The 27,009-nt window shown below is 39.0% G+C and overlaps 1 protein-coding gene across 1 annotated transcript in view; it reads left to right on the forward strand.

Moving 5' to 3' along the window:
- Positions 1-27,009, forward strand: part of DOCK4 (dedicator of cytokinesis 4) — a 494,753-nt gene that overhangs the window by 404,652 nt on the left and 63,092 nt on the right. The window contains 4 exon segments of the mRNA XM_017878678.1: positions 2,465-2,565; positions 2,986-3,044; positions 21,824-21,972; positions 23,689-23,774. Coding sequence (XP_017734167.1) covers positions 2,465-2,565; positions 2,986-3,044; positions 21,824-21,972; positions 23,689-23,774 — 395 coding nt within the window.

Here is a 27,009-nt window from a genome sequence, read left to right on the forward strand (position 1 = left end):
AAGCATTCATTTAGATGACTCTCCTGCTTGGGCTAGAAGAATCACATTGTATTATAGGAAATTACCTAACATTCTCTTGGGCCATGTTAGTTTTAACTGTGAGTAATATTAGAATAGTTTTCATTTTATTTGTGAACAAATGAAGGCTGTAATAATGCTTATCGACCTGGGAAATCATAGCGCTTAAAAGGAGATAGTTTTTTATTGTTACTATACATTTTAATTCTTGCTCTTTTCTGTATGATCCCTGTTTATGACAAAGGAGACTTAGAACATAGTGTTTTTTTACTTTTTAGAAATGGAGTTTATATGAAGAAAACATATACAAAGTAGATCCTTTAGTTTCTTATCTCTCTGTCTTCCCATTTTTTTAGAATGAATTAATGAAAAGAAAAAATGAAACATTGGTAAGGTTCTTTAAGGCAGAACCCTCTGTGTATCTAGGATATAATGTGATATGCCTGGGTGCCTACAAATTCTTGATATACTATTTTTCAAAGAGCAAATGATAAACAGCAAAGATGAGCAGTGCCTGTCTTGGCTTTCTTCCTGAATGGTGGTTCTTTGTTTGGGGCATCTTTGTTCTTACTCCGTTCTTACATATTTCATATTAAACATTTTATAAAATTTCCTTTTGGATAATAAGAAAATACAAAAAAGCACAAATACAATAAAAGGGAATTTTAACAGTTACATAATATTTGTCTACATCGTAGCTTATAATATATCAAAATTTCATATTTCCTTCTTATAAATTACTCATTTTATGTACATTCTTAATAAAACTTGGCATATATCCCTAATTATTTCTTTGGTTCTTTTTTTGTTTCTGGTGTTTTTGTTTTTGTTTTTTGAGACAGAATCCTGCTCCGTTGCCCAGGCTGGAATGCAGTGGCACGATATCGGCTCACTGCCACCTCCACCTCCCAGGTTCAGGCGATTCTCTTGCCTCAGCCTCCAGAATAGCTGGGATTACAGGCGCACACCACTATGCCCGGCTAATTTTTTTTTTTATTTTTAGTAGAGATGGGGTTTTGCCATGTTTGCCAGGCTGGCTTTGAACTCCTGACCTCAGGTGATCTGCCTGCCTCAGCCTCCCAAAGTGCTGGGATTACAAGCATGAGCCACCGCACCCGGCCCTTAATTATTTCTTTAGACAAATCTTTATTAGTGGAATTGTTGAGTGAAAGGTTGTACCAATTACCTTTGATTGCCTCTTTTCCTGCAGCTAGACCAACACTAGATGAGATTTTTTTTCTGACACATAAAGAAAAAATCCTGTTTGCTTTAGTTTACATTTCTCACTAGTTATTACTTGTTGACTAGCTACTAGTTACTGATCAAATTTCATATTTTTGTGAATTGTTCTTGACTGTGTGTGTGTGTGTGTGTGTGTGTGTGTGTGTATGTGTGTGTGTTTTAGAAAGAATCTCTCTCTGTCGCCCAGGCTGGAGTGCAGTGGCACAATCTTGGCTCACTGCAGCCTCGGCCTCCAAGGTTGAAGCAATTCTTTGGCCTCAACCCATCGGGTAGCTGGGACTACAGAAGCATACCACCAGGCCCGGCTACTTTTTGTATTTTTAGTATAGGCGGGGTTTCACCATATTGGCCAGGCTGGTCTCGAGCTCCTGACCTTGTGATTCACCCGCGCTGGCCTCCCAAAGTGCTGGGATTACAGGCGTGAGCCACCGCACCTGGCCTGTTCTTGACTGTTATTCATTATTTTACTTAGGGTTTCATTATATTCTTTTTTATTTGTAAGAGCTCTTTATATATAGCAGATACTGATTCTGTGTCATATGTCTCCTGGTTTGTTGTCTTTAATTTTACATGGTGTCAGTGGAGAAGTGTGTTCTTTCCATTATGTCCTTTTTTTTTTTTGCTAAGTTTATTTCAGGGAACTTTATTCAGATCTCTTTCTGATTCTGTTTTTTGGTATAAAAAAACTTAAAAGATTTGCCTGGGCAGGGAATTTTTATATAATGTCTGAATTTAAAGCAATTAGCATATCTGAGGAAGTGTATGCATTTTTTACAAGTTCTACGCTAAAAGGAGTTCCAAAAATGAACTCACACAGGAATAAAGAAATCCATCTCATACCTCATCTTCTTGGAGATACTCAGACATATTACAAGAGAAGTCACACATCTACCTTTTAGGATATACCAAAAAGCTCATGAAACCTGGAATACAGCTTTGGCGCAATATACACCTAGATAATAATAGTACTTATTTATTTAGTTACTTCTTTGTTTTAGAAAATTTCAAGCATATGTACAAATAGAATAGTATAATGAACCCCCATGATGTACCCATATCCGGCTTCATCTGTTATCAACTCATGGTCAGTCTTACTTCAACTATACCCTCAACCACTTTTGAAGCAAATCCAAAATACTATGTCACTTCACCTGTCAATATGCTTGTAACACCATAGTATTGAAATATCTTGTTCTTGTTTTAGATCTGGGATTCCTACTTTTACCTCGCAGTCATTTTTATAAACCAGTTGTGTCTGCAGTTGGAGATGTTCACACCTTCCAAGAAGAAAAAGGTGTTAGAAAAGTAAGTATCAATGTATAATCAGGTGAGAAATGTTGCCTCTTAAAGAATATTTAGTTCAAATGATTCATAAATTAGAATGCCCATAACTGGAAATCACACAGTGAAGAACCGGTGACCAGGGAGTCAAGAACAGTCTTTTCTTGACGTTTTAATATTTCAAACATGTTTACACATTGTTTTGACCTGGCTCTTTCAGGATTCAAAATGTCTATAGATGCAAAAAATTATGAAACAGATCTGTTTTACTAAAAGGTTTACATGAGGATTTGACTTAGAGGCATCGTGACATGTATATTAAACATCTTTAATTAAAAACTCCTTGCCTTTTAATTCAGAATGATAGATTGTATCCTAAAGACACACAAATACTTCTTTGTTCTGGAGGTGTTGTATCAGGTTTGGTTTTTTGTTCTATTTCAGGTATGGTGACATGCGGGTAACAATGGGTTGTGAAATTTTCAGCATGTGGCAAAACCTGGGTAAGTGAGGAAAAGAGAAGCCACATCTACTGTAGAGTTCCTCGCTGTACCTTGAAGTGTACAAATGAAGAAAGGCAATTTACCAGTGACACCATTTGAAACCGAATGTCTAAATCAATAAACATCTATAGAAAGTAATTGACACTTTGGCATCGAATAAGGTTACAACAAATTCTTTAAATTGGTCTCTAAGAAAAGTCACCTTACCTTTGTGTGTTTCATTATTAATGAATGATAAACTTTATAATCTAGCATTGCTCCAACATTACACATATTTCCAGCGATGAGGTAACCTTTCAGAATTTGGAACTGTAACAACTCAAAATTTCTAGAACCCTGAATTGAAGCTATGAATCATAATAAATTTAGGTTAAACTTCATGAAACGTTGACTTGAACGTCACTACTCTTAAAAACTTGAAAACATTGTCCTATATTATAAAGAGTATAGCCAAAGGATTTTAAAAGCATCTGCAGTTGCTAAGAAACTGTTGGATCCAATTTTGTTAATCTGCCATAGCAGATAGAGTATATTATCCCAGAAAATTGGTGGCGCAGATCTGGTCGCATAGAAAACAATAATATTTGGAAAACAAATTGTTTTAAAATTGATTGGCATAAGGTCCCTTTCTAGAGATTTGTAACTTATTTCATTTGGTATGTTAACTATGCAAGTTTTTAGTATTCATTTACTATTACTGCATCTTAATGCTCCTCTTCTATTTATTAAAGAGATTGACCTATTTGAGTTGAATATGTAATGACCTGAAAGTATCTTTTCTCTTGGGCTCATCCAAGCACAACTTGGAGATGGAAGGATTTATTTTCTGTGAATGAAAACAGAACCATTATTGTTTTACTTCCACTCATGTTACAGACTGATTTTTGAGCTGAATCATTACAGGGTGATTTTTTTTAATAGGGTATGTTTATTCCTCAAATATACATAGCAACTTGAGGGACTTTGGTATATATAATTAAGCCCAGTGTTCAATGCTTGCTGGTGATTTCAGGAAAAAGAAAAAAAAAAAAAAATGAAGCCGGGAGCAATGGCCCATACCTATAATCCCAGCACTTTGGGAGGCTGGAGCAGGCAGATCACTTGAGGTCAGGAGTTTGAGACTAGCCTGGCCAACATGGTGAAACACTGTCTTTAATAAAAATACAAAAATTAGCCAGGTGTGGTGGTGGGCATCTGTAATCTCAGCTACTTGGGAGGTTGAGGCAGGAGAATCACTTGAACCTGGGAGGTGAAGGTTGCAGTGAACCAAGACTGCACCACTGCACTCCAGCCTGGGCGACAGAGTGAGACTGACAAAAAAATAAGAGTTATCATCTTGAAAACAACCTTCAACTATGTAAGACCAGCCAGAAGATATCATGGTCTGTCTTTAGTTGCAGCTCAAAAATAGTTTTCTTATTTGGAGACTGCTCTTCTTAGTCTTCAGGTTTTTCAGGTTTCATTCATTCTTTGTGTCCTTGTTTTTTCTAAAGAAGATCAAGGCCCTTGTAGTGTCCGTATTGCATTCAACATTAATTTAGCAAGATTTTTTTTTTTTTTTTTTTTTTTTTTTGAGACGGAGTCTCGCTCTGTCGCCCCGGCTGGAGTGCAGTGGCCGGATCTCAGCTCACTGCAAGCTCCACCTCCCGGGTTTACGCCATTCTCCTGCCTCAGCCTCCCGAGTAGCTGGGATTACAGGCGCCTGCCACCTCGCCTGGCTAGTTTTTTTGTATTTTTTAGTAGAGACTGGGTTTCACCGTGTTAGCTAGGATGGTCTTGATCTTGTAACCTCGTGATCCGCCCATCTCGGCCTCCCAAAGTGCTGGGATTACAGGCTTGAGCCACCGCACCCGGCCCTAGCAAGATGTTTTTGAAAGAATGCTGCATTGAATCTGTTTGAATGCACTTGTGGTTGTGTAAGCTCTTTTCTGGGCTCAAATCATGAGAGCAGGACAGATTCTGTTGAGTTACAGGAATGTTAAAAAACATAGCCAGTTCCTGTTCCAGATGCATCTCAGCATTGCCATCGATGGTTATTTCCACATAAACCTGTATCCAAACCATAATAATTATGCATTTAGTCCCATGACCCTTAGGCTGCTAAGTAAAGCTGTCACATGTAATCTCCCTAAACATGTCACTGTATACTTCATAAAATTTTATCCTCTATTTTGTCTTTCTTCTAAAATGAAACTATTTCTGCCTCTCTGGTTTTTATGTTAAATTACTTCTCTGTTTTTCTCAGAGATCTAGAGAATATGGAAAATTTCTGGAGCATATCAATCCCTATAATGCAGTATTTTGTTATAATGTAGCATCAGCATCCTTGGAAGCTTGTAAGAAATGCAAAATCTCTCACTCCACCTTAGACCTACTGAAATACAGTCTCTGGAACTGGGGCACGGCAGTCTGTTTTAGCAAGTTCTCCAAGTGATTCTTATGTACTTAGCTAAAAACTGAAAAGCACTGCTTTAGTTTATCCTCTTTCTTTGTTGTTACAGCCCTAAAGACTTAGCTCTAGCACAATCTTAAGACTCTTTTAGAAAAGGCTCCTCCTTTATACTCAACTTACAGATTCCCAGCATGACATGGTTCAAGCGTGGGGTCAGTGTAAATTTTCATTTCATTCCTTGGTTACTGCATTATTTCCCAAGAGTTGTGTCTAGACTTTTCAAAGACTTCCCAAATATTAGGTGAATTTTAAGGTTTGTTGCTGTTGTGCAAAAGCTAGAATTGGAAAATATTCGGAAATGTTAAAGCCTCCCTTCCAACATATATTTTTATAAAATGAGGAGAAGAATAAGTATTCAGAGTGATATTTTGATACCCCTTATAGGCCTTAGATCAGCTTGTTACTTAGGAATATCAAAATACATTTGTTATCATTTGGTTTACTTATAAATATGTCATGTTGAGAATTTGAATGCTATAAGAGAATTTATTCAGGTAATTATAAGCTTGCCATGTTTTAATGTAACAGTCCAATAAATTCAATTTGACTAAGTTTATGAAGCACTGGATATATGCAAGTATTTTGGAGGACGTGAGAAAAAATGGTCTACACCTATGAAAATATTAGTTTTAAAATCTTATATTTTAAAATTTTGTCCAGTTTAGTTGGAACTATGAGAAAGCTTGACAAAGACAACATCATCATGTTTTAGTAAAGCTAGTAAGCTTTTATGATTTCATATATCAAGATCCTCAATATTTTTAATAGATACAAAATGCAGTAACTTTTAGAAAATAAGATGAAGGGAGGAAATGCCCAAGGTCACTTAATGTACTTTTATCCACTTGAAACTATCTAGTTGGTCTAATTTAGAAATACACATTTTACTGGATAATACTTTTAAATCAGATTTGGTCATTGATGTTTACCTCTGAAGTGTTGAAATTCTTCCATATGCTGGAAACATTGTTTTTTTCCATTCCACTGAGGACAGGGAGGGGAAAGACACATGTAATTCAGTGACTTGTCTGCTTTTAAACTTAAAGCTGTAGAATTTTAAAATCTGATCATTATATCCCTTAGCAACCTGTGAGCAATTTTTCAACCCTGTGAGACCTAGAACTGCTTACGTTTACAGTGTTATTTTTAACCATAAATCATCTGACTAACAGACATTTAGTTGTGTGTGCTTGACATATTTTATAATTCTAAAATTATATAACAACTTATCTGTAGTATTAAATGTGCTTTTATAATGATTATTTACATAAAGACAGTTTAACCTTTGTTCTGAATAAGTAAATATTTGGATCCTTTAGTACATTTGTAGTTCACACAACTGGAGGAAGCGAGTTCTAACTTCTCTTCTGCTGTCCCCTCAGTCTTGGAGTTTTTGCAAGCAGAGCCATGAGCATCCATTTTTACGTCTACCAGAATGAATCCGTGGCTCTGTTAGTTTGTGCTTCAGCCCTAGTTCTGTGAGGTCTGGTTGGGAACATAGAAATAAAATCAAAAGGTTTTGTTGTCTAAAGGCAACAAATAGTCCTCCACAGGTCAACAAGGCAGGGCTTCTCTTCTTCACTTGTGAGACAGCAGTGGATCCTGGGGACAGAAAGGCTTTGAGCTCTTGCCTGGAACCTTAAGTCATGCTGCCTGTCTCCAGTGCATACAGAGCACTGAACACATCATCCTGCTCATATAATTAATGTTTAGCTTTAAAGTATTTTTTAATTGTAGTAAAATACACAAAACATGTACATCTTGGCTTGGTGCAGTGGCTCACACCTGTAATCCCAGCACTTTGGGAGGCTGAGGTGGGTGGATCACGTGAGGTCAGGAGTTCGAGACCAGCCTGGCAAACATGGCAAAACCCCATCTCTGCTAAAAATATAAAAATATAAAAATTAGGCGAGTATGGTAGTATATGCCTGTAATCCTAGCTACTCGGGAGGCTGAGGCAGGAGAATCGTTTGAATCTGGGAGGCAGAGGTTGCAGTGAGCCAGGGTCGCGCCATTGCACTCCAGCATGCGGGACTCAAAATAAATAAAAATAAATAAAAATAAATGTACATTCTAACTACACAGGGCACAGCTCAGTGATATTAAGTATATTCATACTTCAATGCAACCATCACCACCATCCATCTCTAGAACTCTTTTCATCTTGTAAAGCTGAAACTCTATACCCAATAAACAGTAACTTCTCATTCCCCTGTTTCCCCAGCCCCTGGTACTAACATTCTACTTTCTGTCCCCTTCTATGAATTTAACTACTGTAGGTACTTCACATAAGTGGAATCATACAGAATTTATCTTTTTGTAACGGGGTTATTTTGCTTAACAGATTGTCCTCAAGATTCATTCATGTTGTAATGTATCGAAATTTTCCTTTTTAAGGCCGAATAATATTCCATTGTATGCATATACCACATTTGCTTTATTCGTTCATTCCTCAGTGGACATTTGGGTTGCTTCTGCCTTTTGTCTATTGTGAATAGTGCTGCTATGAACATGGGCATATAAAATATCTCTGAGATCTGGCTTTCAGTTCTTTTGGGTATATAGCCAGAAGTGGAATTGCTGGATAATATGGTAATTCTATTGTTAATTTTTTGAGGAACTGTTCTCCACAGCTGCTGTAACATTTTACATTCTCACCAACAGAGCACACACATTCTAGTTTCTCCATTTTCTCTCCAGAGTTTGTTATTTCCTGGTTTTTTGACAGTAGTCATCCTCATGGGTATGAGGCGGTATCTCATTTGCAGTTTTGGTAAAATAATGTATTTTTGGAGCATCAAAGCCAACTAGTGATAAGTAAACACCTTTTCTTAAATATGGTATTCCTCAGCGTTTTCATTTTCTAAGTTGAAGGACTAAAAAATGTTCTATCAAGAGCCGTGGTGGAGGAAGGCATATATTTTCCCCCAAAACTTTACCCATCTCTACCCCTACTTGCAAGAATAGAGAAAAAGGTTAGTCTTTACTACTATGTTCCAGCGTTGGCTTTTATCTTTCTTCAAGGTTAAGTTTTCTTTCTATTTTAGATGAACTAACATTCTTACTAAATATAAAGTGAGCTCTTTGTTCCACATTTGCAAACACAGCGTCTTGTAACTGCTGTAGAAAAAAAAATCAATACTTCCCTAGCAGGCTGTTCTGTGTACTTAAATATAAAACTCCAACAGCCCAAGTAGCAGGTGCCCTAAATACTTCAAAATAAGACCATGTGGCCGACAATTAGAGATAGAGAAAGTATACTAAATCTATGGTGTAAAAAGAAGTCATTTAAATGAAGTTTATTTTGCTGTTGCTGTACATAGCTCAAAATTGCTTTGCTGGTTCTGTAGGAATTAAATTTTCTGGGGTTGGAGAGCCTGTTCAGGTTTGCAGATTCCATGTTCCCAAAGTATGTTTTCAGCAAATAAGCTATTCTCATGCATTCCTGCACAGTGACTTAAATGTAGGTGTGGCTTCTCTGACCTTCTTACTGTCAATGGAAAAATCAGGCTACAGAATGTAGTATATGGACTTTGTTTGAATTGTGATTGAAAGAAACCAGCTATACATGACATGTTTTAAGACCATCAGAGGAAATTTTAATATAGGCTGGGTTTTAAATTAATTCAAGGAATTATTATTTGTTTTTGTTAGGTGTGATAAAGGCATTCTGATTCTATATTTGTAAAATGTCCTATCTGTTAAAGATGCTTACTGATGTGTGTACAAGTAGACTGATACAATGTCTCAGGCCTGCTTTAAAGTACTCTAGAAAAAGAAATAGTTGAGGTATTAGGTAAAATGGGAAGGACAAGAGTCTTCATAATTATTGAAGCTAGGTGATGGACGTATGGAGTTTTATTTTTTTTAAATTTTTTTTTTTTTTTTACTATTTTCTGTGATTTTGTGTGCATTTGAAATTTTCATATTAAAAAAATTTAAAGACGAAAATTTGTTTGTAAAATATCATAAGTGGAAGAGATTTTTTAAATGAGATTCAAAAGTACTCAAGCAAGTGCATGCTAATATGGTCTTCATTAGAGAGGCCAAGGGATGCCAGGCTCCGGAAAGACTGAAGACCAAGATAGTAACATAGAAGCTCTGAATCTCATCTCCAACTCAGGCATGGGAGAACTATTTGGGCTGGCAGGAAATTCAGTTTCATTTTGTATTCCCTCTCTCTTCCATCCTCCTTTTTTCACACACACCCAAAAGCTGTGCAAGGGTTTATTAGACAGAGTCAAGGCAGCAGAGAGAGCATAGCTGGGGCTCTGCTGGGGCGCAGCCTCTGTGACTGGACTTTGAGCCCCAGCAGCCATCTCCTGGAGCAGGGTTGTGGAACAAATGCAAGACCTGTTAATCTCAGAATTTGTGAGCCTTTGCCCTAACAGAAATTTTCTTCCCCCTTTTTTCTTTCCCCCAACTCAATTTCCAGAACATCTTGATAAGCTGTTTAGTGGGTTTAGGCTTTTTAAAATGACAGTAAGAGTGATTGAGTTCAGGTTGCATGGGTTTTCTACTCTGACAAAAATAACTGAGGGAAGGAATTGCAAATGCTAGCTGCTAGTTACTGGCTGGAACTGTATATGTTGATAGAATGAGGAAAATATAGGGAGAGCTATGAATTTATATTTCAGTGAGTTTGTCAGTCTTGAAAGTATTTATTCTGGCTGGGCACTGTGGCTCACGCCTGTAATCCCAGCACTTTGGGAGGCCAAGGCGGGCAGATCACAAGGTCAGGAGATCAAGACCATCTTGGCTAACACGGTGAAACCCCACTACTAAAAATAAAAAAATTAAAAAAAAAAAATTAGCCAGGTGTGGTGGTGGGCGCCTGTAGTCCCAGCTACTGAGGAAGCTGAGGCAGGAGAATGGCATGAACCCAGGAGGCGGAGCTTGCAGTGAGCTGAGATTGCGCCACTACACTCCAGCCTGGGCAAAAGAGCGAGACTCCGTCTCAAAAAAAAAAAAAAAAAAAAAAAAAAAAAGATTCTATTGGGCAGTAAATATACAATTAGATTAATAAAAAAGTTTCTTTTGAGGTGTTCCTGCTCTGATAAAAACTAAGCAGTCCTTTGGGAAAGACAAAGGAATATCTAGGTCAAAAATAAAGGTAGGAATGCAAAAGGAGTTATGAGCCACATTTCTTCCTCACACATAATGCGTATGAATAAGTAATTTAGAGATAGTGATGATACGGCCCTGATGAATGGAAGAACACCACGGTTTTTGGTCTTGCACCGATTTAGATAAAAGGACACACACATGTGGAGTGGTTTTAAGGAGCGAAAAGTTTAATAGGCAAGAAAGAAGAAAACAGCTCCCTTGTACAGAGACAGAGGTGGGGGGGCTTGAAACAAAGACTGCGTGAGCAACGGAAAAATGGTCAGTTATATCAGAGGCTGGAAGAGGCGATGTTTGATTTGCATGGGCCCAGGGGATTGGTTTGACCAGGTGTGTCATTCACATAGCCCGCAAAAAACCTGGCCCTCCCACCTTAGTCCTTTAATATGCAAATGTGGGTCGCCATGATGTTCTGAACATGTGGTGTTATCCGGAGGTGGCCATGACACTTGGCACAGGTGGTGACAAGGAGAAAGCAGGAATCGCCATATTGGCCATGTCAGATGGACCTAGTTTCTAATCGCTGGTATTCGCATGTTGGAGTTTGCCAGCCTGGCTCTTTAGCCGCCTTTTCTGTTAGAGAAGAAAAGTTTCGGGCGGTTGCTTTTTATTGCAGGAAAATTTTCACCGAGAACCTTTACCCCTTCTATCTGCCTAAAAGTTATTTCTTAATAACTCCTGTATTATTCCCCCTTTAAAGAGAAGTAAACCTAACTGCTGTTATGGGATGTTGGATGACGATTCTTTCTGGCTACTTCCTGTTGAACAGGGGTGTCGTGTGGGGGAACAGGAATTGGGCCTTCTCCTGAGGTTGATTTAAGGGTTTTTGGAAGAATAGCATGTCTGTGTTTGGCTTTGTTTGCAGCACTGTCTGGAGTTTAGTTACCTTTAGGCAAAAAAAGATAAATTTTCAAAGAAGATTTAAAATACAGGGTTAGAATATGAGCATTAAGATTACCACCATTAGTGGGGGTCCTATAGACCATAACTGACAGTAGAGTTTGACACTTGTTTGTTACACCAATGGATTGCAGTACCGTTTTGCCTTTACTAGATGTGCTGTACATTACCAGAAACATTAATGTAAAAGGAACATTTTTCTTGAGGAAAAGCATGTGTTTCCCCCTTGACTTGCCATTAGAGAGTAATTTTAGGCTTAGGCTATTTTTGTACCTTGCAATATGATTGGGAGAGATATGTTATTGTGTGGCTAAAATAATTTTAGCATTAATTTGACAATTTCTTTTCTTTATTTTTAATAACTCCCACAGACTCTACAACATACTTAAACTTTCTGACTTGTTCTAAACATCTTTTCTTCAAATAACCAGTTGTGTTTTTTTTTAGGACAAGTATTTACCATAAAAATCTTTCCTTGTATAAAATCTTTTTTTAATAACCTTCTTAAAGGTTATTAAAAAACCTAGCTTAAAGTGTATTGTATTATCAACCTTTAGTAAAAAGCCCTATTAAACTTAGTGATAGTAAAACTTTTATACTTACTTTTTATCCCTAACTATAACTTTTGCTATAAGCAAAACAACCTTGAGTAAATCTTTCCTGTAATTATCAATCCTGTTATAAGGATGATAATCAGGCAAAATATTACAGCAATTAGAATTTTTCAACCAGAATTCCACATTGTGGGTGACACAGTGTATAGTTTTAGTGCAAATAGTAGCAGGACGATAACAGTTCCCATAAGAGTGGCATAGTAAATAGTTTCAATTTAAAATTATTTCTTTACTTGCCAAGATATAATCTCCTTCGTGGATTTATAAAGTTACAAATGCAATCCCATGTATAATTAAAATTTGCTTGCAAATATGAGTTTAAAAGAAGTTTTAATATTTGGTGGTGAACTTTGAGAGGAAAGGTTAGGTAGGAGTGGGATTAAGCTGAATAGCCCTTACTTAGTTGCTTGTTTTTTTACGAGTTCTAGCTTAAGATTTTCTATTTCTTCACACTGATGTTTAGGACATTCTCTGGGCTGTCAGGGGTTGCTCCCTTAGCTTTTTAGGCTTTGACTTGAGTGTGATGTTGATTTCTGTAACTTTTATTGCCGAAGGGATTGAAAGAAGAACAGCGTAGGGCCCTTTCCAGCTTGGCTTATGGAAAGAGAGAGAGATGAGAGTTTTTGCTAATACTAAATGTCCTGGGTTGAATAAAGATGGCTCTATTTTCTGGGGTTGGGCTTCTGCTAGTTGTGTCAATTTTTGTTCTAAGTAATAGAGAAGTTACATGCTTAACCAATTTAGAGGTTTTCTGCCTGAAAACAATATCTGAGCACATTAATAAGTTTTATCCTTTCCCAAGTGAAAAGATTGATGAAGGATTTTACGAACTTTCCATTGGCTGGAGACTGGCAAATGGAGTTTGCCATTATTTGACCATAGCAATCTGAGGGCTGGAAAGTATGCCCTTGAGAAGTGGCCTATTTTATTTCTATAGGGAATACTGAAGTTTAATTTCTTTTATGGAGCCTTCCTAGATTAGAAGAGGTTTAAAGCATGTTGATGCCTTGCAGCTTCCTTGCCTTTGACCAAGCTGCCTGATTAGTCCATTTATTTCCTTTGGCTACTTCACTTGTTTCTTTTTGATGTCCCCTACAATGCGTTCTTGCTATTTCTTGTGGAAGAAAAACAGGATAATAACCTATTGATTTTCTAGTGATATTTTATAGGAGAGTCATTAGTGGTAAGAGGATATCTTTCCTTTCAAATGGCAACATGAGCATGGAAAATTAGGAAAGCATACTTGGAGTTAGTATAAATGTTAGCTACCCTTCCTTTGCTTAATTCAGGTGCTCTTGTAAGAACTATCAGCTTAGTGAATTGAGCACTGTGCCTGGGGAGAGACATTAGAGTGACTACTGCTTATCCTCCCTTACGTATTTCTTGTTTTACTGGCTGTTAGCTAAGAGTTTTCCCTAGAGGACAGTAATTCTGCCACATTATGTGGGGTATAAACAGTTAAATTATTTCCTAGGGTTAACTTGGAGGCTTTTTTGACTATTATGACAATGGCTTGGAAGCATGTGTATGTAATAGGTCCTCCTAACTGCAACTAAGATTGAGAAAAATATTGGATTAGAGTTTTTCCTGAGATACCCCTTATGGTCTTGCTATGGGAAGAGGGGAGGCCTGGTTTAGAGAGGAGAAAAGAAAGAGACTGGCTTTAATGTTTAGAAGGAGGTTTACTTTCCTTGCTTTAATTATCAGAATTACTCAGAGCTCTCATGCTATAATGGCAGTTTGAGCCGCTGGAGCCAGAGCTTGAGCCCTAGGACCCGTCAGTCCTGCTGGACCATCTGTGAGACTGGTCCTGAACCCAGTGACTTCCACCTCTGGGGGCAGTTCTGTCTCCAGTGGTCTCCACCACAGGGCTGGATAGGGTTGAGATGGCTTTTTCTTGCTGCCTGGGCATTCCTTGCCCTGGCCTGCCACACTAATAGCAACTAGCAGATGCACTTCGGGGATCCTGGACTTAGCAAGCCTGCAAAGCTGCTGCTAGAGCCTTTGTCCTTCTCCTGAGCTTCTTTTTCCTTTGGGCCTCCTTCTGGTCCCTATTATGAAAGACCAAAGTAGCCACCGTTAGGAGGCTTTCTAAGGTGCTGTTTGGTCCCATAGCTTGCTTTTGTAGTTTCCTTTTAATATTGGGAGCTGCCTGTGTAATAAACTTGTTTTTTAGAATGAGCCATCCCTTGACTGAATTGGGGTTAAGGAGTTGTATTCTATTAGTGCCTTTCTCAGCCTTTTCATAAAGGCTACAGGATTCTTATCTGTCTTGTGGTCTATTATAGACAGTTTAGAGTAATTAAGAGGTTTGGCCCTGGTTTTGCACAGGCCTTCTAAAATGCATATTAAAAAGTACTTTCTTTTTTTCATTTATTTCCTGATTTGTTGGGATTTCAATCAGAAGTGTTTACTGGAACTGCTTCCCTCCCAATTGGGAATGGTGTTTCTACAATTTTTTTGCTTTCCTTATTTGTTTTCTTCCCTTTTGTGGTATTATGGGAAATATATTGCTCACCTTTGAAATTGAACTGCTTGCTTTTTAGCTACCATTAGGTTCCAGTTTAGGAGCAGTATAACATCCTTCCTTGTGAGGTGAAATACTTGAGTTAAATTTTGGAAAACTTCTGTATACCTATTAGGGTCTTTGGAAAATCAGCCTAAGTTTTCCTTTATTTGCCTAAGGCTCTGTAATGAGAAGGGAACTTAAAGGGGCCCCAAATAAGGGGATTTTAGATGGTTCCCCTGGAAGTTGCTTTTTTAATTTTGGAGAACTTTTCCCTGGCCCTGCCTGATAAGATTGCTAAAAGAGCTGGGTTGCAAAGATTTGGTAAAAATGCCATGTCCTCGTGCAAAAGAAAATGAGTTGCTTTTCTCTTTAAAGTTCTGAGGTTAAGGAAGTTCTGGTGTTTTAGAGTGCACTTCAGAGGGGTGTAAGCTGAAGATAATTTATTACCCATTTAGAAAAAGAAATAAGAATAAAAGCATTTTTTTAGTCTTCTTCCTTTCCGTATGACCCAGGGTGGAGGAGAAGACAGGGAGAATTCTCCGACTGTTTTCCCTTTCTGGTTTTTGGATCTTGGCACCATGTTAAATCTGTTGCCCATGGTTGACGGCATGGTCCTGCAGGTCATGGAACTGGATGAACTAAGTGATAGATGGGACTAACCACGCTTACCCACGCAACCTTAGCTTGTCCACCTTGTGTGATTCCCCTTTGACTTCCTATATTTGTGATTTGGCTGGCCTTCTAAAAAATGGATCTTGGAGAGACTGTGTTGCCTTTGGGCAAGGCTTCTTTAACAGAGGACATGTGCTAGATTGCCTACTATTGTGGCCCATGCTAAAGCACTTACCTTTAAAAAAAATGGTTCCAGTTAACTTACGAACTTAAAATCCCCTACTAATTAAGTACCATTTTAATAGGAAACACTATAGGTGCCTTAAAAGAACGTAGAAACCAGGCCGGGTGTGGTGGCTCAAGCCTGTAATCCCAGCACTTTGGGAGGCCGAGATGGGCGGATCACGAGGTCAGGAGATCGAGACCATCCTGGCTAACATGGTGAAACCCCGTCTCTACTAAAAAATACAAAAAACTAGCCGGGCGCGGTGATGGGCACCTGTAGTCCCAGCAACTTGGGAGGCTGAGGCAGGAGAATGGCTTAAACCCAGGAGGCGGAGCTGCAGAGCTGAGATCCGGCCACAGCACTCCAGCCTGGGTGGCAGAGTGAGACTCCGTCTCAAAAAAAAAAAAAGAACGTAGAAACCAAATGGCCGTCTTTTGCTGATGGAAAATATTGAGACTAACATTTGGCTACAGAAGATATCTTACTCCCAACTGCTGAAGGAAGAACTTTCCTGTTCACAGAAGTAGCAGTAGAAAAATGTAAAAAGGAAAAGTTGCAAAGCTTCAGTGTACTGCAGAGAACTAGCAATGTGTCATGCATTAGTGAGAAACAATTAACTTACATTTGTTGAAACCTTGAGAGAGAGGAAAGAACTACATGACTTTGGTGATGTAAAGGGACTTTTAGATGGGCACAGGTCTGAGGGTTGTGTTTGGAGCTGTATTTCTGGCTAGATGCCCAAAGCACTTTGATCACTTTAACTCACACTGACACTCAACCCAAGGTAAAATCAGCCCGCCTCCTGTGATAGAGAGGCATTCTCTGATGGTGTAAGGTCACTGGGGAGCACCCATTCCCAAGAATGGGGGACATCCCAGATGCCCCAAGGTGCAGCTAAAGGAGGGGGTGAGCATCTTGCCAGTGGAGATCATGAGGACCTTGGTCCCCTAGGGCACTCAGCATACAGGCCAAAGGCAAGGATATCCAGTTCCTAGTGGAGGCGGATATCTGAGATAGCCTTGGGATTGCATCACAGACTGTGGTTGAGAAGTTGATGCAAAGCCCTCTAGGTATCTTCAAGATAGAAGGTTGTTCAGACCAGTGGTCTCTGTCAAGGGTACGTTTTCCAGGAGGATGGAAATTCCAAGGGAATTCAGGCTTATGAAGGTCTTAGCACAGAGCTTCCCATCTCCTCCTTATCACCATATTGGTCTGCAGAGGGTAGGCAGGATCCTGTTCAGAGGGCCTTTGACAGAGAGTACTGGTGCTTACATTCTAACTAGTATAGCAGAACTCTGCTGATTACATGTGACAAAGTCAAAGATCAAAACACCAAATTAATGTTAAAGAAATACATTGTCTCTGGGAGCTAGGAAGCCCACAGGTGGATCTGGCTTCAGGCATGACCATTTTCAAGAGGACACACATCAGAGCTGGCTGTTTCCCAGCTCTCCTTTGTTCTGTGTGTGGACTTTAACCTCTGTGTACTCTCAGGCTTTCTCCACTCCGTGGGAAAATGGCTTCCATCAGCTTCGAGCCTATTTCCTCTTTTCAAAGTTCCTTTTAGAATGTCACACAGAGCCACAGATTGTTCCTGCTGGGTGATGTGCCTATCATGAACCAGTCCCTGGGGCCAGGGATGAAGCTGGGTTTTGTTTGTTTGTTTAAAGAAGTCCTTATATTTCCCAGCTGTACTTCATTCTGGGCTTCCATGATCCTGCTGCCTTAGCCTCTGAGTAACTACCAGGAGTGCCAGTGAACCCAGCTGAAGCTGGCTTTTTGGCAAGGCCCAGGTTATATGCCTACTCTTGAGGCTGGGGCAGTAGAGTGAGGACTCCCCAACCCCATCCCAACCACATGGAATGATGGATTAATGTGGGACAAATGACACATGTGATTGCACTCTCCCATCAGAAAGAGAAAAAAATCCCTCTTCATTTCCACGCCTCAAGTTCCTAATTGGCTTCCTTGCATTTACTCTCAGACAACTTTAAGAGGAGAAATTGGCAATCCTTGCCAGCTCACCTTGTCTCTCTCTCTTTTTACTTTGTAATTCATTGTAATCAGGTTTTCATTTGCATTACTATTCTGCCACATCTAAAGGCCTGTAGTGAGTCCCATCCCTAGGATAGTATTAAGAATTCATCGTAGAGCCAGCTAGCTGGGTGACTTTGGGCAAGTTGCCTAACTTCCCAGGATTTTAGCTGCCTTCTCTGTAAGTGGGAGGTTGATAGTTCCTACCAACTGGAGTTGTTGTAGGGAGCAAATGAAATTACACATGTAAAGCACCCAGAGCAGTGCCTGCCATAGGGAGTGCTTACAAGTACCAGATGTTATTAAGGAGTCACTGCATTTGACAACCTTGCCCCTCTTTGCTTCTGAAAGCCTTCTGTTCTCTATCATTTCCCATTGCCTCTTTCCCACTTCCCCTTCCCTAACCCGCACCATGTCCCTTCAGTCGGCTCCTCTCTTGTCCCAGCACATGTGTGCCCAGGCTGTCCTGTTCCAAAGTGTTCCTTTTGTATTTTGCCACAGGTTTCCCCCATGTGATTTCATTCACCTTGTTTACCACTGAGAGTTCTGAAATAGTACATCTCCAGCCCAGGCCTCTGTCCTGAGCCCCAGACCAGGCTCTTTGACAGCTGCTAGAGTATTCAGTGTTAGAAGTACCTCAAACATGCCCCAAACTGAAGTCGTGATCTTGCCTCCCATCTTAAGTTGGCTTCTGCTTCTATAAATTTGATATCATTTAACAGCAGTGTTTACTCTCACTCACGCTCTTGCCCCTTTTCTGTATTACTATGGCTGCTGCTTTTGAACCAATCTTTGTCATATTTATTTGGATAACCTACTTGGCCCTCCAGCATCTGTCTCCCTGCTACAGCCCATCTTCCACACTCTCCCAGATATTTTCATACAAAATAAAGCTCTAATCGGCCACCACCACCCACAGCTGAACTACCCAACTTCCTCTTCCACTCAGCTTAGCTTACAAACCAAGCCACCCTCTTTGCCAACACTTCCCTCACCCAACCCTGACCCCTGCCACACTGAACTTCTGAGCGTGATACACCATGTCTGGCTAACTTTTTGTATTTTTTGTACAGATGAGGTTTCACCATGTTGCCCAGGCTGGTCTTGAACTCCTGGACTCAAGCAGTTCTCCTGCCTTGGCCTCCCAAAGTTCTGGGACTGCAGGCGTGAACCACTGTGCCCGACCCTTTGTTTTTTCTTGATACTAGATTTGTAGCTTAGCAATAGCCCAAATACCCATTGTGATTTAGCTATTTACAAGTATTTCTCCTAATACAGTGTTTAACATACACTAGACATTCTTATTTCTTGAGTCACTCAATGAATAATGACTGAATGAGTTGATAAAATGGAAATACAAGGCCGGGCGCGGTGGCTCAAGCCTGTAATCCCAGCACTTTGGGAGGCCGAGACGGGTGGATCACAAGGTCAGGAGATCGAGACCATCTGGCTAACATGGTGAAACCCCGTCTCTACTAAAAAAATACAAAAAACTAGCCGGACGAGGTGGCGGGCACCTGTAGTCCCAGCTACTTGGGAGGCTGAGGCAGGAGAATGGCGTGAACCCGGGAGGCGGAGCTTGCAGTGAGCCAGGATCCGGCCACTACACTCCAGCCTGGGTGACAGAGCGAGACTCTGTCTCAAAAAAAAAAAAAAAAATGGAAATACAGTAAACACATAAAATATAGAATAAGGTACATTTTTATGATCTTGACATTCCCCAAACTTACCAAACTGTCTATGAAATGAATAATTTGTTCCTTATCAAAACATGTACAAGAAAGAAGTAACCACTACTGCTTTGTCTCTTTTTGTGTTTATAGTAGTGTTTATAGTAATTTCAGTACTTAAAAATTCAAATCATTTCTTTGACTGCTATAATGCCTTGTTGAGGAAAGTTGATGTGTAGAGACAGAAGATACCATGACCTCTCTGGCTTACAGACTGTAGGGAAGTTTTTCTAAATTCTCTTCTCTTACATTGGTAGCATATGCAGTATTGCAACATGGCCCTTCAAATCTAAAATATTCAGCTATGTGCAGTAACAGGTACCCTTCTGTGTCATCGAGAGAGGGAAGAAAGTTTTATCATGATGGAAATGCTCATATTCTGAGGATATATTAGAGAGTGAATACTTGAGGGTAGAAATAATCAAACAACTCTTCTTGATGCTGGATATTTTAGCCTAAAGGAAAAAATAATACATGGGTTTAGCTTTGAAATGTTTCAACAATTTCAGTGATTGTCCAGAAGTCATTGTGTGCCCACTTCCCTCATGTGTTCATCTATTGCCAGTGTTACTTTCTGTGCCAAGATATGAAAAACTTGCTATTGACTTAGTCATGTTCTTGCTAATGTCCCATAGCACTGAAAATAAGGTGATTATGCAAAGATGGGGGCCCACCTTCCAAAGACAGTGGAGGTTTCCCAAGGCACTTACAATCCCCAAAAACAGTGAATTCACAAACATCCACATGTTTTCCCAGCTTTCATCTCACTCATCATTTTAGCTCCTCCCCAGATTCTTTCATATTCACGTTACTTAAAAAACCCGTCTAAGCCAGGCGCAGTGGCTCACGCCTGTAAACCCAGCACTTTGGGAGGCCGAGGTGGGTGGATCACCTGAGGTCAGAAGTTCAAGACCAGCCTGGGCAATATGGTGAAACCCCATCTCTACTGAAAATACAAAAATTAGCTGGGCGTGGTGGTGCATGCCTGTAACCCTAGCTACTCAGGAGGCTGAGGCAGGAGAATCACTTGAGCCCAGAGGCGGAGGTTGCAGTGAGCCAAGATTGTGCCATTGCATACCAGCCTGGGTGACAGAGCAAGACTCCATCTCAACAACAACAACAACAACAACAACAACCCTCTAAAGTCATTTATAGTATACCTATGCACTGTGAATCTGCAGTGTCACTGGAAAATTACCCTCCTTCATGAAGTCAGCTATCTTTCTGCTCAGCCTCCCAACTTGTAAATTCTAAGTGGATGCTCTTATTAGCATGTGCCTTCAGCCATGATGCTGAAGGTTAGCTCTTGAACGTATTTTTCATAGCATGCGGTAGTCATATTATAGAACTAGAAACTTATGAGATTTAACAAAGATGATTAGCATAATGGACTTAACACTCACCAGCATAATAGATTTAACTTTCACCTGCTACATGAAACCATCTGTGTCCATACCATTCCCCACCTTCCTTTCCTCTGAATTATCAGTACCATACCTTTTAGCACTTGGTAAAACACCATTGTGGGTTCATTATTGTTACATTTTAGTCTTTTCACAAAATGTGTATATTCTTTTGGGGGGACCACTATTTAGATTTTTATGTAAGTTGTGTATTTATTATGTTAAGAAAAAACACAAGGGGCCCAGCCCGGTGGCTCATTGCCTATAATCCCAGCACTTTGGGAGGCCAAGGCGGGTAGATGGCTTGAGCCCAGGAATTCAAGGCAACGTTGTGAGACCCCATCTCTATTTTTTAAAAAACAGGCCAGGCGTGGTGGCTCACACCTGTAATCCTAGCACTTTGGGAGGCCAAGCTGGGCGGATCACCTGAGGTCAGGAATTTGAGACCAGCCTGGCCAACATAGTGAAACCCCATCTGTACTAAAATACAAAAATTAGCCATTCATGGTGGCGTGTGCCTATAATCCCAGCTACCCAGGAGGCTGAGACCAGATACTTGCTTCAACCTGGGAGGCAGAGGTAGCAGTGAGCTGAGTTTGTGTCACTGCACACCAGCCTGGGTGACAGAGCAAGACTCCATCTCAAAAAAAACACTCAAGAAGAATTATATCATACAGATAAGAACCACCTAACCACCTTTTTACATATACAAAAATCACCCATAATCTCACCATCCAGAGATAACTTCTGTGGTTAACATTAGGGATGTAATACTCTAGACTAAGATAGATATGTGTGTGTGTGTGTGTGTGTGTGTGTGTGTGTGTGTGTGTGTGTGTATTTTTTTATTAAAATTATTCCTATACATACTGTATTGCACTTGCTTTTGCTTTTCACTTAATTATATTGAAAACTTCACCTATGTTATCTTTCTTCAGCCTTATTTTAAATGATCACATAAAATTTTAATGTATGCCTATACAATAATGTACATAACCAATTCCTGATTATTTATATAATTTGTAATTGTATCTCATGGATTATTTTCTTGCTTGAGGAGACAACTATAATTGAATATATTTGTAGCAATAATGTTAAACAAATTTTATGATATTAATTTCTGAAATCATATTAAGATTGAATATATTGAAACTCAAATATTTTTCTCACTCTAGGAGAGCACAAGCTTCATTTTATCCCTGCCCTGATTGGCCCCTTCCTAGAAGTGACCTTGATACCCCAGCCAGATCTTCGGAATGTCATGATTCCAATTTTTCATGATATGATGGACTGGGAGCAGAGGCGGAGTGGCAACTTTAAACAGGTAGGCAGAAGTGCTCCTCAGAAGAGTTGGAAGACTTTCAGCTCTCCTGAAGCATCTGTGAACTTCCAGATTCAACTCTGAGTTGGGAAATGAACACTGGGCCAGCAGACCTAGATTCCAGCCTGGCCTATCCACTCCCAAGCCACACAGCCGTGGATACTTCTCACATCCTGTGTTGTCCTGAGCCTCCAGTGAAGCCCTGAAAACCATTTGATTCCTTTTCAGCTGAAAAATTTTGTGATTTCCCAGATCTGTATTTAAGAACTTGCAGAGACTTTATTTGCACCCAGTTGGACACAGAGCACACAGAGCAAAAGAATCGAGAGTTAATGATTAAACTCATTGAGCTCTCAGTGGTCTGCACATTGTATTTGGCGAATCGCTTAGCTTTGAGCATTTGATTCACAGTATGTTTTATTGCGCTTTGCTTGAAGCATTGAGAATTTAAAGGAAAGAGCTGTGGAAATTCTTACAAAGGAAATTCCAAGGGAATGAGCTTACCATTTCTCATTGACATAGGTTCCAACAGTTATGCTCCAATTTTGGGAAAACAGGCATTCTTATTACAAAAGCAGATCTCTTAAGGAATCCATTGCTTTTGCCCTGCCAGGTCCTTCATTTTGGAGATAGTAGGTCTATTGTCTGTTCACACACTCACGGCACAAACCTGTGTGCCCACAGAGTTTGGCACTTCCTCATGCTTCTCCAGAAGAAGCCTCCCTCAAATCTCAGGAATGGTTGTCAACTGCTCAAGCAATCTGACTGCAGACATGGAACCCTCCTATTGCCAAAAGCATGGGTGTTTCGCCTGTATTGGTATACACATTTATTTACAAGAAAGCTGATAAATGAATGAAAGACTATTTAGAAATTGTACTTAGGAAAGAAAACTCCACTTTCCTTCCCCGTTGTCTTTACCTCTTGATTGAAATTTGGTTTAAAGGAATAATAATTGGACTTAGTCTTTTGACAAAGTTAAATATTCCTCCCAGTCCCTAAATGTTTTAACTCTCTCTGGCCATAGAGAAGTTTTTCATTTTCTGTCTCTTCTACCTCAGATAGATATAGATGAAGGAATATTTTTCCATTCCTGATATTCAAGTTCCGAAGGATTTACATCCTGGAAAATATAAATGTTTTGACTACAGTTTTCAGGAAATATGTCCTTTCTCTCTCGCTGCTTATTGCTGACTTAGACTATTGCTATGGATCTACCATCTGTACGTGGGTAAGGCAAGTTCTCAACTTCAGCAAAGATCTAGTGCAACCTCAAACTGTTTTGAGAAAGAAAATAGATGTAAAACACATCAAAGATTTAAATTAATGTATGTGGATATGTTAGTTTCCTGATGTCCTTATATATAGTGATGTTTAAAAAAAAGAAAAAAGAAACAGGACTTGCCAGTTTTTATAGCTCTTAAAAAAGAATTCAAACATTTAAACTGGGCTGCAAGCATTTGTGTTTGAATCAACAAATAGATAGATGTCTTTGGCAGCAATAAACGCTACCCAGCCGGGAATGTGAAGTCAAGTAACTCTATCTAGATTAGTCCCTTAGAATTCCAAAGAGATGCCTGCTATTAGCCGTGGCCGATAATGTCACTTTCACAAAATTTACCATGGCTTTTTCCTTGGCATAAATAAATATGTTTTAACTTGCCTAGAAATCCTACTTGTGAAGGGGAGGAAAGAGAATAATATTTGGGTATGTTTCAGGTGGAAGCCAAGCTAATTGACAAACTGGATAGCCTGATGTCAGAAGGCAAAGGTGACGAAACATACCGCGAGCTCTTCAACAGTATGTGAGTAATATGTTTATCTCAAGTTGATTCTATTCTGGGGATTTGGTGTCAGTACTGAGCCTCTCTGCACCACGGTAGCTGAGAGCTGCAAAGACAGCTTAGGTCTCACAGGAGTGCTTTGTCTTCATGGAGTGTGAAATAAAGGATAATTGCCTAACTCTGGCGAATGGATCTTATTATGTTGATGATTAGGCATGTCTTCCTATTTTAATCTCTGATTAGGACAGGTTGCATATGTTACATAACAAATCTCACTCTTTTCATGCCTGATAATTTTAAAACCATTGCTGCAAGATAATGATTTTAAGTGGGGTTATAAGTGGGAGAGGGCAAAAGGGGAGTGATTGTAATGTTTGTGTGCACTTCTTTCCAAAGCAAGATACTGATGCTGATTTGCTGTTGGAAAATTAACCTAGCTTACATTTGTTCTTCAACACCTGATTTAATTCATTAATACTGATTGTTCACTCAGCATTAATTGCTTCCTAAATGCATTTTATTAGAATGTCTCAGAAGCAAATCACTTTTAGTAAATTCTGTATTTTGGATTTGTATGGAAGATAGAGAAATAATGGAATGTTGTAAAGAGACTTTAAGGTTGCCCTACCCATAGAATCTGATCATAGCCACAGGATGAATTGCTTGTACCAAGTATTCATGTGTTGTGTTTAAATGGCCAGAAGATACAGTGAGAATGTTTTAGTGCTTTGGGATTTCATTTCTGGCACTTGTTTTCTCTACAGTTTCCTATGGATCTTAGTCATTTTCAAATCTAACATATGTGCTAAGTATTTCTTTTTGCAAGAAGAATTTGCTTATTGTGCTTGAAAAATTTTTGCAGTTCTTTCAGAAGTGCAAAATAATTCAGTAACACATTTTTCTATAACAAAATATATTTGTGTTTGTATTTGTGCCCAAGTATCACCCAAAACTAAGTATCAGTGCTTTAGTATTGATGGCCAGGTCCAAAACTTTGTAATTCATTTTATGATCGTGAATTTACAACAGTAGAAACATTAATATATAGGCTTGAGGAATATTATTAGTGACTAATAGGTTAGATAGATTTTAGCATGCCTGATTAAAAATTATCTTGAAGCTTTTAAGAAAATTACATTAAAAGGAAAAGCCAAGAAGGGTATAGAGATTTCCTGTGGTGGTGGTGGGTGATAAAATATATTCTTTGTACTGGATTCTGAACAATATCATTTTTTTCTGGTATGGTAATTAAACCAGAAGTTTTCATAATTATTCACTGAGACCATTCATTCTAGTGTACAAAGCTTCAGTCTTTTATGACAGCTTGGAGTTTAGCAAGAATTCTGATTAAAATCTCATGCAGTATAATAAATTGCTTTTGAAAACTGCTCTCATTTCAGTTACTAGTCCTTGGTTTGAACAAAGAACCAAAATGAGAAAGCACTCAGTGAAATGAATCTCTTGAGATTTGTGATTAATTATTTATAACAAATTCACAAGATTAATAAATACTCACATAGTTCTTTAGTGCCTCTTATCTACTTTAATAAAGGCTTGATAGTATGCAATTTCAATTGCTTGTGTATAAATATGACTTTGAAATAGAAGATGTAGCTCGACATTAGAATCAAACCAATAATTAAAATATTAAGCCTCTATAATTAGGACTATTTTAAGGTGTCTGATTCATTCAACAGAGATTTTATACTTTTGTTGATTTTAGGATATTACTAGAAATGCTACTATAAATAATTTCCTTTCATGCTTTTATGATCAGCATATTGGGAATAAATCAAATCTAAAGTGATACTTAAGTGTCATTACTACCTGAGCATAAGAAAGAAGGTGCAAATGTGACTTTATTTCAGGAAACAATAAATTACTTTTTTGGCAACAGAAATCACAATGAATTAGTATAATCACAGTGAGTCACTGTACACTATGTGAATTAAGAACACATGCCATTATATGGTACAAATTCTCATTTGTTCTGTGTAATTCATGTCTAAAACTTCTTAAAATTTGTTCTGAAGCTGAAAAGCTGTAAGTAGTTCACTGCTTTCTAAATTGTAGTGCTTGCCAAAATGGCCCGCTTGGAGTAAAACTTTACATTTGTCTAGTACCTTCCTTCCTAAAAACTCAACTCGTCTTTCCCTAAGCCCAAACATTATCTTCATTAATGCATACTACATCTTTTTGAAATAAGTTTCAAAAAGATGTATTCATTTTGATAACACTGAAATTCTAGATTATAGACACCAACATGCAATATCCAGAAGAGAGTATCACAACTAAATTCTGCTTCCCCTGGCTCCACTTGATTCGCTCATTCCACTGTATTTACTGGGCACTTCCCAGGGCTGGGCATGCAGCAGTGACTGTGCTGTAGGAGCACACAGTAGGTCTACCTACAGTCTTGGGGGTTCCAAAGGGGCTTTCCAGAAGAAGTAACATTCATCTCAGGTCTTTCTTAGTCTTTCACTCTGCCTTCTCCTATGTAGTTCTAAACAATTCAGTAAGACTCCACATTATTTCAAAGATTTTTAGTGATCACACATTTAATTACCATTTGGAGACAGAGAATTCACTATGTGACACCGTACCTTACATCTCTAACTCTTCTCTTTGGATTAAAAAGAGCATGTACAGACACAGTTGTTATGTATTAGAGTGATGACTTCTACATAACCCTGTTATGATACCAAGAGAGGGAGATTGAGGGTCAAATCCCCGACACACACACAAATTTCTTTCATAGAGTGAAAACCTGGTGAGCAGTGTCATCCCTACAGGGCCATTATCTTGCTTCCCAGTGTTAGGAATTTCTGTTGCACAGAACAGAGCAGCCTTATCAATTAGCAATGAGAAACCCCTTTTCACTGTTATTAGGGCTCCCTATATGCTCAATGTGGGCACATGGGCGTTATCATAGAGCAAATGAAAATAGCCACTCTCACCCAGGTTACCTAGAAAGACTCTTGTCTTCTTGCTGATAGCCTCTCTTTCTCAGTTTGTATCAGGTAAATGGAAATGGCAAGCTTCCCTAGAGAGGGAACAAGGCTGTCTGAGCACACAGATGATCTGGGTTTTAGACTCAGTCCTAGCATTTGGTCTTTAGTTAGTCAAGGAAACAGGCTGTGCATAACTTTGCCTCTTCTTACAAGATGATTGTGTAGTTCTTACTGCATCAGAAGTCTGTGCAAATTAATGAAACTTATGCCCATAAAAGAAGTCTCCATGTATTTTTAGAATTATT

The sequence above is a fragment of the Rhinopithecus bieti genome, unplaced genomic scaffold (assembly GCF_001698545.2).
Source record: "Rhinopithecus bieti isolate Rb0 unplaced genomic scaffold, ASM169854v2 scaffold_10712, whole genome shotgun sequence".
Taxonomy (NCBI): domain Eukaryota; kingdom Metazoa; phylum Chordata; class Mammalia; order Primates; family Cercopithecidae; genus Rhinopithecus; species Rhinopithecus bieti.